At 42.0% G+C, this 13,475-nt stretch overlaps 1 protein-coding gene across 1 annotated transcript in view; it reads right to left on the reverse strand.

The window, feature by feature from the left end:
* Positions 1 to 11,440, reverse strand: part of ABCC2 (ATP binding cassette subfamily C member 2) — a 63,631-nt gene extending 52,191 nt beyond the window's left edge. Inside the window, exons 1-3 of the mRNA XM_036336370.1 lie at positions 10,622 to 11,440; positions 8,190 to 9,509; positions 6,146 to 6,319 (exon numbers count right to left, since the gene is read on the reverse strand). Coding sequence (XP_036192263.1) covers positions 6,146 to 6,319; positions 8,190 to 8,222 — 207 coding nt within the window. The 5' untranslated portion in view covers positions 8,223 to 9,509; positions 10,622 to 11,440. The remainder of the gene's footprint in view (positions 1 to 6,145; positions 6,320 to 8,189; positions 9,510 to 10,621) is intronic.
* Between the last annotated feature and the right edge of the window lie 2,035 nt (positions 11,441 to 13,475).

Here is a 13,475-nt window from a genome sequence, read left to right on the forward strand (position 1 = left end):
TATGTTCACAAATCCTGGAGTACACTACCTCTGGACTGTTTGTTATATAAGAAAAATTCTTTACTGTTTAAACCAGCAGGTATGACTTCCAGGTGAGAGAGTCTTAACCAGTATAAATCTGTTCTCTGTAGTCAGCCCTGAAGGTGAGTAAGAATGGGAAACAGGACAGAAGTCAGTCTTAATTGAAATTCCGTGTACTGAACTAGTATAGTTCCACCAGTCGCTTTCTCCTCTTCCTGACCCCCAACCCATCACTGCAAATCCGCAGACAACAATTCTATTTACCACCCGTACCCCCAAACAGTCTAAAACAGGAGTACTCTCTAAAGAAACAGAATCCTTCCCCTGAAAAAGGCCCGGTGGGTAGAAGGGGTATTGTTGCCCCATAGTAACTTCATCCAGAGTAAATTCATTGGGCACGCAGTAGGGGTAGAAAGGTACCACCCAAGATCCTGCTCTTGGGGGAAGCCCATAGTCCAGATAGTCATCCAAGTCTCAGAGCTCAAAGACAGTCCTCCCGTCAGGAAGAGGCCAGATGGGGAAGCAGACATATATAATGGCAGAGGAACCTACTCCACCCACATATGTTCATTAACATATAAACATATTTAAAAAATTAGAACACTAATAACCACCAGAAAGTTGAGAAAAACCAGTACTATTGAAGAAGAAAACCAATATAATTAATCAGAACAACTGATTCTTGGATGAAACAAACAGGAATTATTAACTGAACAGAAAAGAATGATTATTTTAAAATTAATATCCTATGAGAGATTTGAGAAGACACTGCATCCATTAATAGGTTGTTGGTTTGTATTGTTGCGTTCTTAAGAGGTACACTCAAAAAGTAGGAAGAATTCTTAGAAGTCAAATCTGTGATTACTAAAACAAAAGCTCTTTCGCATGACAGGAAGAAAAATTGGAGAAATTTTTCAAAGCATAGAAAGAGAAAAAGAAATTTTAAAAAGAAAATTTAAAAAGAGACAAGTTGAGAAGGATGGTCAATTCAGAGTCCAACAGCGATCTCAACAAAGTCCTGGAGAAATAGAATTTCAAAATTGGAGGGGAAAATGAAAAGGGTAATATATGAAAGTTAGTATATAATATATTAAAAGGGTAAGGTAAAAACAAAAGTACTTAGGTTGAGAGTGTAGAACCCATCAAACGTAAACAGCCTCTCATGAAATTTCAGGACATCAAGAATAAAGAGGAGAGCCTGGCCGGCGTGGTTCAGTGGTTGAACGTCTACCTAGGAACCAGGAGGTCATGGTTTGATTCCCAGTCAGGGCACATGCCCGGGTTGCAGGCTCAGCCCCAGTGTGAGGCGTGCAGGAGGTAGCCGATCAATGATTCTCATCAATGATCTCTCTCTCTCTCTCTCTCTCTCTCTCTCTCTCTCTCTCTCTCTCTCTCTTCCTTCCTCTCTGAAATCAATAAAAATATATATTTTAAAAAATGAATACAGAGGACAAAAGCTTCTAGAGAGGATAACAAGGAATGAGGAAGTCCTAATTCGATAGCTCAGGATGCAGGAGAACAATGTAGTGACATCTTCAGAATGAAAAAAAAAATTCTTTTGTGAGCCTAGTGTTCCATATTCAGATGAACATTTTCAGAAAGCAAAGATGTAGAGATTTTATCTACTGTTACATTTTCTGAAATTTTTATTTGAGGATGTTCTCTAGATCCAAGAAATTTGGGAGCCCTGATTCTCTCATCTTACACAAGAGGCAACAAGATGTAGAGTCTAAAATTGATGGCAGATCATTTTTAGTGTATAAAGGTAACCAACAGAAGAACTGAAAATAATCATACAAAATTAAAAAACTGAGAGGAAGAGGAAGAAAGAAAAAGGAAGCTGAGAATTGGGTCAATGAGAGCAGAAATATATATACATATTTAATAGATCAAGAAATACAGGTATAAGTATATTAATTGCAGATATGGAGGTAGCCATCAAAATAATTTTAAATGGCCTGGAAAATAGGACTGGGAGATAGTGGAAAATTAACCATTTTAAAGTATGCAATTCAGTGAGAGACTCTTTTCTTTTCTTTTTAAGAGAGTGGAAGGAAACATACCAAAATGTTAATAAGAGCATATCAGAGTGATACAATTACCAATAGATTTTTAGGATGACAAACTTCCGATTTCCCAAACTTTCTACAATAACCATGCATTGTTTTTATAATCAGAAACATATACACACTTTGCTTATTTAGGATCAGGGAAATCTTGCAGTTTAATGATTACCAAGTCCTTAATAGTCTTTGCCCTTGATCTCTAATTTATTGGAGGAACTTCAATTTGAGTTTACTAAACTCAATTCCCTAAGGAGATACACTCACATTAGTATTAAGAAAGGAAGGAGAATGGTTTGGCCATATGTAATATCTCTCCATCTCTTCAGTCCTCCTTTTCCCAGCACTTTCTGAATGACAAGGTACTCTGGTTGAATCTTTTACCCACTACAGAGAATGTCAACTTCCACCACTTCCCTGGCAGACAAATGTCTAACTTCAGTTCCAATATTTCCGTTCATTCTATTATCGGACAGCTATTATTATTAGCAAGTTATTTTGTATATTTAGCCGAAGTTGACTTCCCTGGAACAACTTCCACTCACTTACCTTGATCTTGCTCTCTGAAACTTTTCAGCACAAGCTAGGCAATCTTCTGTGTTATACTTTTGCAAATACTTGAAGATGATTCCCACGTCTCATTGGCTCAACACAAGTTCATTTTTGCTATACATCTTTCTCACACCTCAGCACTTTCCCAACCGCCAGAACCAGATTTCTCTTCTGTTCTAGAACTATGACATCATTCATTCACTCACTCACTCACTCACTCACTCATTTTGTAATTCAATTCATTCAATTAACTATGCATCAAGTCCTTTCCAGGAAGGATGCACCTTTAAACAAATAAATTTCCAGAGTCTCTCACCCGCTTGGTCAAGCAAATGAACTTACTTCAGGTGAGGTAAACACTGCACTAGTGACTAAACAAGAATGGCAGTAACAGCCATTCAGGAAAGTGGGAGAGGAACAAAAAGCCGAAAGGTAGATAGAAAAAGAAGCAGAAAGATAAGATCAAGTGGAGGAGTGAGTTAAGAAGATACTTGTAGAAGAGAAGCTTTATTTTGTGAGGAATTATACTTCTGACTTTTTTCAGAGAAAAACTAATTATTTTGAAATTTTTAAGCGAAAGCTAACCTGTGTCTTCACCCTCAAAATAGAGGACAAAAAAAGTGAAGTATAAATTATAAATGGAGCTCCTAAGACCATGAGCAAGGGCAAGTGGATTATTTGCTACACGGGGAAAAAAAGAAAATACATTGCTTTTCTCTTTCTCCATAGAGATTTGTGTTTATAAAAATTAAACAAAATGTGATATATTCAAACAGTGAACTATTATTCAGCCATAAAATGGAATGAAGTGCTGATAAATGCTACCACATAGATGAACCGTGAAAACCTAGGCAAGTAAAAGAAGCCAATCATAAAAGACCACATAGGATTCCATTTAGATGAAACTAGAGGCCTGGGGCACAAAATTCATGCCTGGGTGGGTCTCCTCAGCCTAGCCTGCACACTCTCCAATCCTCGATCCCTTGGGGGATGTCTGAAACCGTCAGTCGGACATCCGTCTCACAATCCTGGACTGCTGGCTCCTAATCGCTCACCTGCCTTCCTGCCTGGTTGCCCCTAACTGCCCTCTGCTGCTGGCCAGGTCGCCCCCAACTGCCCCCTTTCTGCCAGCCTGGTCGCTCCTAACTGCCCCCCCTGCCGGCCTGGTCACCCCTAACTACCTTCCTCTACTGCTCTGGTTGCCCCTAACTACCTCTCCCTGCCAGCCTGGTCACCCCTAACTGCCCCCCCTGCTGGCCTAGTCACCTCTCATTGCCCCCCCTGCCAGCCTAATCGCTCCCAACTGCCCCCCCTGCTGGACTGGTCACCCCCAACTGCCGTGCCCCCCCCCCCCCGCCGACCTGGTCACCCCACACAGCGTGCTGTTTAGTCGTTTGGTCGCCCCTCACTAACCCCTCTGCCGGCCTGGTCGCCCCACACAGCCTGCTTGTTCAGTCGTTTGGTCGTCCCTCACTAACCCCCCTGCCGGCCTGGTCATAGGCAGCCATCTTGTGAGGGCATGAGGGTTAATTTGCATATTACCTCTTTATTATATAGGAGAATGTCTAACTAGAGACAGAAAATAGATTAGCCGTTACTTAGAGCTAAGGGGGACAAGGAGATGGGGGTTTCTTTTTGAGAGAATGAAAATGTTCTAAAATTGACTGTGGTGATGATTGCACCTATCTGTGATATACTTAAAAAATAGAATTGTATTTAAATGGGAGAATTATATGGTAATGTGAATTATATCTCAAGAAAGTTGTTTTTTAAAACGTTAATTAAAAGCTGTCATTCGGATGGGATACCGATTTACTCACTACCCAGGCTTTCCTTAGATACTCCAGAAAATGGCAGAATCCCCCTAACTTGACTGACGTTTTAGACACCTTTGACAATCCAACAGGGAGTCATGGCCAGCCATGACAGTTACCTCAAGTGCTACGTCAAGACTGAGGCAATTGGTGTAATGGGAACACCTTCAGGAGGAGCCCAAAGCACAAGTCTGGACTCTTGGATAAGGGCTCCATCTGGACACCAATATGAGAGGAGCTTCCACCCCTGGTGGGCTACAAGAACTCAGAGCTCCAACCGCCCCACCCAATAACGGAGCTTGGCTGTGCCATGGGCCGCACTTGGTGCCACCTGGCTTGAGACCAACGCCTGCAGATGCCGTCAGTGACAGATACTTCCCGCCAGTGCTGGCTCTGATGGCTTGTACCCCATCAGTTCCCCCCTCTCTGTGTGCAACCTGCTTGTGACTCTGTTGGCTTACTGGGGAGGTTTCCCCCCATACACCTGGCATTACAGAAAGAGACAAACATGTGATGACCCCTTTCGGGATGCGCCCTTGCTCATGACCAAAAAGCTGGCTCTGGCCAAAAGCTGAGTCATTCCCGAGAGTACCGAAGCATGTTGTTTGATGTTCAGAGTCTAAAGCTCTCTTGCCTCTACAGTGCATTTAATACCAACACCCAACAAATGCCCCATGAGTGCTAGTTCCTATGCTGAGCACTCAAAACAACAGGGCAGACTGTGACCCTGCCCCAGGCTCCCAGACACTGTTCTTTTCCTATCCAGATCCCTCCAAAACTCCCACCAGCCCCATCTTAGAGCATCAGTGCAAATCCCACTTCCTTTGGCCAAGTTCCTTTTTTCTTCTTCTTAGACTGCAGGTAGCCTGAGATCATTGGTGTGCATGCTCATAGCACTCCGAGTCTAATTTGCCTTTCTAAAACCCCGTTGAAAGATCAGGATGGATAGGGGGGAAACCAGTGAAAAGATGGTGGGTTTTCTGAGGTAGCAACCTCCACTGAGGGCCTTTCATTTCCCACAAGAAACTCCCTGCATTCATCAGTGCAGCTGGCTCCTGAGGGGCTCCTCCCTTATTCTTCCCGGGCTCTCTCCTGCCGGCCCTGTCCTTTCCATTATTTCCATACTCAGGCATGTCACTATAAGCACTCACCCTTCCTCCCTCTCTGTGAGTGATCATCTAGATGTATGGAAGACTGGGAGAATGAAAGCCCTATTTCAGATCCAAGTTTGGGGAGATGAGCGATGATGGCTGGATTGCCTGAATCGAGAGGACAGAGGTCACATCATATAGTTCATTTTCACCTCATTGTAGGTGCCAACTGAATTACAGTCTCCTGCTATAGAACAGCTTAAAGATAGGAAGTCCCATGTTCCCTTCTCAAATACTAAAAAGACAATAACTACATATTTTACTGATTTGGTACCCACTATTGGTGTTCAGGGTGTCCGCTCCCCAGAAGATTTCTAAGACACTATTCTTTTGCAAAATTCAAAATCACCTTAACTAAGCAATATAGCAAGGGACCAGGGAGGCATAAGGCAGGTGGAGAGGGACGCTCACAGAACATGTCTCTACCTGAGTCAACAGCACCTGGGAAGGCTGGTTAAAGACAGGGAATGAGACACTTAAACCACCAAGAAAATGTGTCTATGGTGCACCAAGGAATTAGTTAGAAAATACTTGGGTTCCATACCTGCTTCGCAAGGTAGAGTTTGGTTATAGAAGATTTGTTGTTCCTGGATCTGTACACATGGAGAAGTTGCCAAGGGGCCAGGAGCCAAAGGAAGCCCAAGGGAATCCATACCAGAACAGTTTGTTCAAAGCAAAGTGGCAGGTCTGCCTCCGGGCTATCCAGCAATGAGGAATTCTGGGGGACCAAAATGTAAGGATTGTTGGTTACGAGTCTGAAGACAGAAGACCAGCCCTAGCCCACACCCTCTACCCCAACCCATTTCCAAACAATTTTAACTAAGTTATATATCTACATCCAGCCTGACCCTTGTGCTGTATTTTTCTATTCATCTCCATTGATACAAATTCACAATTTAATGACATTTAGTGACTTTCTTGGCCAATGCAACCTTTAAAGACCTTTCTTCCTGTGATTCTCAGTGAATTTTCCCACCAGTCATTGAGTAAACTTCGCCAATGCATTTGCCAAGTTGTGGGAAGAAGAGGGACCTTTCTCCATTCCAAATGGGGAGAATAGTTCCTTGGGATATAAAAAGGTTTTCTTATTCTAGTCTTTAGCACCGAATGAACTCACTGTCAGACACTCAAATATGCAGGCAGGCAGAATGCTTAGTCATGCTATGACATTTAGACTCCAGAGAGCTTCTGTTAGAGCCCAAGGGCTTATGTCAGAAACCCAGGGGGCATCAGCACAGAAGCACAATAAAACTGTTGAACAGAAGGCTTATTCCCAGCAAGTTCTGTACTGGTCTTTGCATTCTGCAATAATGAGAAGTGTCTTGTGAGTTGAGGGTGGGGTGGGGGGGGGGGGGCGCTAGTTCTTATATTTGAGTCATGTGAGAATAGATTTTTCTCTCCCAATAAATATTTTTGAGTTGTTTTGTATGGCTGTTTGAACAGATTCTCTAAAGAAAAGGTTAAGGTGTGCTGATCAAGATGATCTGCCAGATAACTCTTAGAAAGAATTCTCAAGGGTTGGCTATTACGCCCCACCTTCCTGAGGTATATGGTTTCTGGTCTTGGGGCCCACGCTCTTTCTAAGACTGGGAAGTGCTGCCCAGGTGCTCTGCTATCTCACTTCTGCTCTTCTTATCTCTCCATAAGGTTACCTAACTTTAGAATCAAGAAGACTTAGCTAAGATATTTAAACTACTTTAACATTCTAGGTAATTCTGATGATATGCTAGGAGTTTGTAGACCACATTTTCTTAATATTACTAAACCCAAGGTCCCTTCTCATTCCCTCTTCCATTAAACCATTTGTTTTTGTTGCTCACACTGTTTATCTCAAAATTCTCTGCTCTAATATTTCAAAAAATTGTCTCAGTGCTCATGATACCTAGATTTGCATCCTTATCTTCAACTTCCAGTCCACATCACTAATCGCCAGTTACTCTAGTTCATAGCATTATTGTTTCATCACCAGCATATCTCAACAGGACTCAGTCATGGACCTTCTCTTCTTCTTCCTACCCCACAAATTACACAATTCCTACTCTTAACTTTGATGAAATTAGAAGCCATTTCCCTATTTCTCTTTAGAGAGGCAATTTTGAAGATAGCTTGTCCAAGAAAAGAGTCTGGGATATAATAAACATATGTTATAAAATAAATATATTACTCCCCAAATGATGTGGCTCAGTGATTGAGCATCGACCTATGAACCAGGAGGTCACAGTTCGATTCCTGGTCAGGGCACATGCCTGGGTTGCAGGCTCTGTCCCCAGTGTGGGGTGTGCAGGAGGCAGCCGATCAATGATTCTCTCTCATCATTGATGTTTCTATCTCTCTCTCCCTCTTCCTTCCTCTCTGAAATGAATTTTTTAAAAAAGTATTTTTTTTAATTTAAAAATAAGTAAGTAAATATATTACTTCTCCCACATAGAATATCCTCTGACGATATTATGACATTCTTTTATTTAAAAAAAAATACCCTGAGCTTTAGACCAACTGCATATCTAACTTTTCTGGTTCTGCCTTGTGGCCACTCTAGGCTAATCTATTGCTTGTTCTGGTTTGAGAAGAGAATAAGTGTAATTTCTTACCCAAAAAGTAGAGTTGCAGAACTTCTCCAGCATGATTCCTGGAGCTCTTTCGAAATGAAGACTCCTGGATCACTGCTGTTTCTTATTCACTCTTTTGCTCAGAGAAGGTGGAAGGTGAGTAGTGATGTGTCATCTCCCATTCTGATGTTACAACTCAAGGCAATTCTCCTGACCTTTCATCCCAACAATTTAATCGTTAACCTTGCTTGAAGGTATGTTTACATGATCCCAGTGGATAGACACGTGACCGAGAGGACCCGGGGACACAGATTCACCAGTTCACACAAGCACCAGAAGCCTCTGTAGGTGTGGGCATATGCAAAAGGAACTACTGCCCAGCCGGCGTGACCCAGTGGTTGAGCATCGACCTATGAATCAGGGGGTCACGGTTCCATTCCCAATCAGGGCACATGCCCGGGTTGCTGGCTCAACCCCCAGTGTGGCGTGTGCAGGATGCAGCTGATCAATGATTCTCTCTCATCATTGATGCTTCTATCTCTCTCTCCCTCTCCCTTCCTCTCTAAAATCAATAAAAATACATTAAAAAATAAAAGGAACTACTGAAAGATGTTAGCAGAGCTGACTGACAGATCAGGAGTGGAGAAGAATTTACTTCTCCAGAGGACACATGATATAAAGAAAGAAGCATCAATGGAAGGATATGCACCCCTACACGTAGAGTTTCACTTCTGTTTAAGGCCTTAGAGTTCATAGAAGTGTGAAATATCCTACTCCTTTGGATTTTTAATTAAGAACATAGAACTTAACAGATGGTTACAAATCATGTAAACGCTGAAAAAGGTTACAAAATAGCATATTCATATGGAATTTATGCATTTATGCAAAAAAAATGTTAACCTTAGCTGTAGGATCATGGGTGATTTTTATGTTTGCTTGCCTGTATGTTCTGATTTTTCCATAATTATCAGGTTTTATATATGTAATAATATTTTTAAAGCAAATTTTTGTATTGTGGTAAAAAACACAGCACATTACATAAAATTTACCATCCTAACCATTTCCAAGTGTACAGTTCAGTAGTACTAAATATATTCACATTGCTATGCAACCAATCTCCAGAACTTCTTCATCTTGCAAAACTGAAATTCAATACCCATTAGACAACAACTCCTCCTTGCTCTCTTCCCCTAGTAAAACAAGTATTCTTTTAAAATCAGGACATTCTAAATTAGCAGCACACTTGCCAACATATTAAAGGGCAAACACCATCATTTGGAGGATCATGTGAAACCATTTTGGTTGTCAACACACACAAAAAAGCCACTTCTGGGTTCTGTGGGTATATACAGACTGTAGTACCTACAGAGATTAACAAGAAAATAACATATTTTAATGTACACATACATACACATATATTCTAATGTATACTTAATACTGGCCCAAGTATTAAGTAATGTATACTTAATACCTCTGGTTATCTTAAATTCACAAATAACAAAAAATATTTACCACTAGTACCAGTGGCTATGTTCTGGGTTATTAATATTGAAAGATATATAAATGTTATTAGGACATTTATTCAGTTATTGTCCCATAGATGGACTTCCACCCTTTTCTGTGTGCCTAAAACAGGGTTAAAATGATTTAGGATAAAGGCATGATCAGAGTTCACTGGCTTTGGTACAGACCCCTGATCATACCAACAGAAGCAAGCTGGAAAGATGACAATTATAAACGTTTAAAAATCCATCAGTGAAGACAGAAAGAATCCCAAATGAGGCAAAGCGGGGGGGGGGGGGTGATTTGGCCCATAAGCCAAGTCCAGTTTGACCCCTGTTTTCAACTGACCCTTGTTTTTACATTTTTTAACTATAAAACTCAACATGAACAGTCTGTCCATAAGGACTCTTCAATTGGACTCTTGACCCACAAAGCCCCACATATTTACTATATGACCTTTAAAGAATAAGTTTGCTAACCCCTAAACTAAACTCCAGAAATGACAAGACCTTCTAAGATAGAAGAGAGCCAGAGCATCTTTCATCTCTGCCTGAACTAGAGCAGGAGGGGAAGCCTACCACAAGTGGCTCAGGAGAAACCAGCCTAACTTCTAACGAATCTTTCAGGGCCACGTGTGGGGCTGGCAACTAAAAGAGCCCCAGAAATAGTCACACCGCACTGTCCCCAACTCTTTGTCACACTGGTCTTCACCAACTGCTGAGATTCATACTACAAAATGGGAGGGAACAGTTAGGAGAACTGAGAGAAAACTCCCTATGCCCTTGAAGCTTTCACCTCTGGAAGACTTAAAAACAGCTAACAGAAACCCCATCCATGCAATTCCACCTTCACAGAGAGTAAGGCAGCCCATTCATCCTTGGAATGGCTAAGGGAAGCAGCGGGCAGAAGGGGTTGATATCTCCACAACAACCCAGAGAATTTTATCAAGAATTTTCCCACCTAAGACGTACCATCAAAGTATGCAGCATGAAGGGGCACCTTGTCCCAGCTTAGATCCCGCAGGTCCACAGCTCACCTTCCCTGGCTCATCTGGTAAGTGGTACAGATAGTGATTAAGTTTTTGGCTCTTACAAGCCAAGTCATTTTCAGATTTGCATTTATTCAATATTCTTCCCCTCTGGCGTCAGTGATGTAAGATTTTGGTTCTCTGACCATCGGTGGTGATTTCTGCCAGGTGGTTGGCTTTCTTTCTTTTTCTTTCTTTCTTCTTTCTTTCTTTCTTTCTTTCTTTCTTTCTTTCTTTCTTTCTTTCTTTCTTTGTTCTTTCTTTCTTTCTTTCTTTCTTTCTTTATTTATTTATTTCTTCTTTTTTTTTATTGTCTAAAGTTTTCAGGTGGCTTTCAATAAAAATCCATTCGTTGGCAGGTGGCAGATACCAGGAAAAACTAGTTTGTTAACCTTGTTTGTTTTTATCTGTTTGTCTTGAAGATTCTGGTATTTCCTGTTATTTATAATTGCAAGTTTGAGAAGTTACTACCATGTGCTTCTGACCAGTGATAGAATGCACTGTGTACATTTGCTTTGTATGTGCACCCATATGGGTTCCTATTATTCTAAATATCAGAAACTTCTTCCTCCCTCTAAACATCTAGGTTTTTTTCAAGTTTACCTGTTTGTTGTAAATATCTGAAAAATGGAATTCTTATACCAGGGAATGATGAAAATATACAATAGGTCTCTATAGGAACTTTTGACTTTAATAAAGGACAGTATCTTAGGGGAGCCTTAAAACAGACAGGAACAAAATCCATAACAGACAGGGGTCAGCTTTTTTTTTTTTTTTTTTTTTTTCCTTTCTCTGTTTTATTTTTTTTTTATTTTTATTTTTTTAATATATTTTTTATTGATTAAGATATTACATATGTGTCCTTGTCCCCACGTTACCCTCTACCCCCCACCCCCCCCACCCCCGCTCATGCCCTCACCCCCCCGTTGTCCATGTCCATTGGTTAGGCCTATATGCTTGCATATAAGTCCTTTGGTTGATCTTTCCCCCTTACCCCCACCCTCCCCTACCTTCCCTCCAAGTCCCGACAGTCCAATCAATGCCTCTCCGTCTCTGGATCAGTCCTTGTTCATCAGCTTATGTTGTTCATTATATTCCACAAATGAGTGAGATCCTGTGGTATTTATCCGCTCTCAAGTTCCATCCATGCTGTGGCAAATGGTAAGAGTTCCTTTTTCTTCTTCCTCTTCTTAAAGAATACCTTTCAGCATTTCATATAATGCTGGTTTGGTGGTGATGAACTCCTTTAGCTTTTTCTTATCCGTGAAGCTCTTTATCTGACCTTCTATTCTGAATGATAGCTTTGCTGGATAAAGTAATCTTGGTTGCAGGTTCTTGCTATATTCATCACTTTGAATATTTCTTGCCAGTCTCTTCTGGCCTGCATGGTTTCTGTTGAGAAATCAGCTGACAGTCGTATGGGTACTCCCTTGTAGGTAACTGACTGTCTTTCTCTTGCTGCTTTTAAGATTCTCTCTTTATCTTTTGCTCTTGGCATTTTAATTATGATGTGTCTTGGTGTGGTCCTCCTTGGATTCCTTTTGTTTGGGGTTCTCTGCGCTTCCTGGACTTGTAAGTCCATTTCTTTCACCAGGTAGGGGAAGTTTTCTGTCATTATTTCTTCAAAAAGGTTTTCAATATCTTGCCCTCTCTCTCCTTCTGGTACCCCTATAATTCTGATGTTGGTACGCTTGAAGTTGTCCCAGAGGTTCCTTACACTATCTTCATATTTTTGGAATCTCTTTTCTTTTTTCTTTTTCGGTTGGGTATTTTTTGTTTCTTTGTATTTCAAATCTTTGACTTGATTCTTGGGATCCTCTTTTCTGCTGCTGGATCTCTGTAAATTATTCTTTATTTCAGTCAGTGTATGCTTGATTTCTAGTTGGTCCTTTTTCATGTCCTCCATGGTCTCCCTATACTTATTGAGGGATTCATTAAATTTATCGGCGGTTTCCATAAAATTCTTGAAAAACCTTATAACCGTGGCCTTAAACTCTATATCCAATCGTTTGCTTTCCTCCATTTCTGCCATTTGTGACCTGTTTCTTTGTCTCCGCATTTTGGCAGCTTCCCTGTGTTGATAGAGTGGCCCTGTGCGCCAGGTGTCCTGTAGGGCCCAGTAGCTCAGCCTCCCCAGTTACCTGGGGTGGACACTCTTGGTGCACTCTTGGTGCCTTGGTTGTTGTAGAATCACTGGGAGGAATTGACCTCCAGGCCAATTGGCTGTGAGAATCAGCTGTGTCTAAAGTGGGAGAACTTCTGTGCTGAAGACACCCTTCTGGGGCAAGACTTGCTTCAGTGGGGCTTTGGTGCTCACTGAGTCTGCTCCCTGAGTGCGTCCCTTATGGATCTGAGGAGTTGCAGTCTGGATGGTCCCCCTCTGACCACTGGGTACAGTGGCTCCTGGATCTAAGGAGGTGCTAATTCAGCCTCTGCCTGAGGCCACACAGCAGGAGCCACGAAGAGGCTCAGCTGTGAAGCAATGCAAGCCGCTGCGGGGCCTTGGGCCTTCTCTTGGAAGTTCCAGGTCTGCCTGGTTCGGCTGCAGTTAGGTACATTCACATGCAAAAGCCTCTGCCGCAGCCTGGGTGGGGCGGGGTCTCAGGGAGTCAGAGGGCGGAGAAAGCAGCCATGGCCGATTCTCCGCCCGGAGTCGCACGTCTCAGTGTCCCGGTAACGGCTGCAAGCACCTCTGAGGGAAAGCCGCCCTCAAGTTCGCTCGCTGCCGGACAGACCAGCCTCTCCCCGTATGAGTTCTGGGTCCCCAGAGACTTCCCGGAACCGGAGTTCAGAGCAGT

Source organism: Myotis myotis, unplaced genomic scaffold (genome assembly GCF_014108235.1).
Source record: "Myotis myotis isolate mMyoMyo1 unplaced genomic scaffold, mMyoMyo1.p scaffold_m19_p_15, whole genome shotgun sequence".
Classification (NCBI taxonomy): Eukaryota; Metazoa; Chordata; class Mammalia; order Chiroptera; family Vespertilionidae; genus Myotis; species Myotis myotis.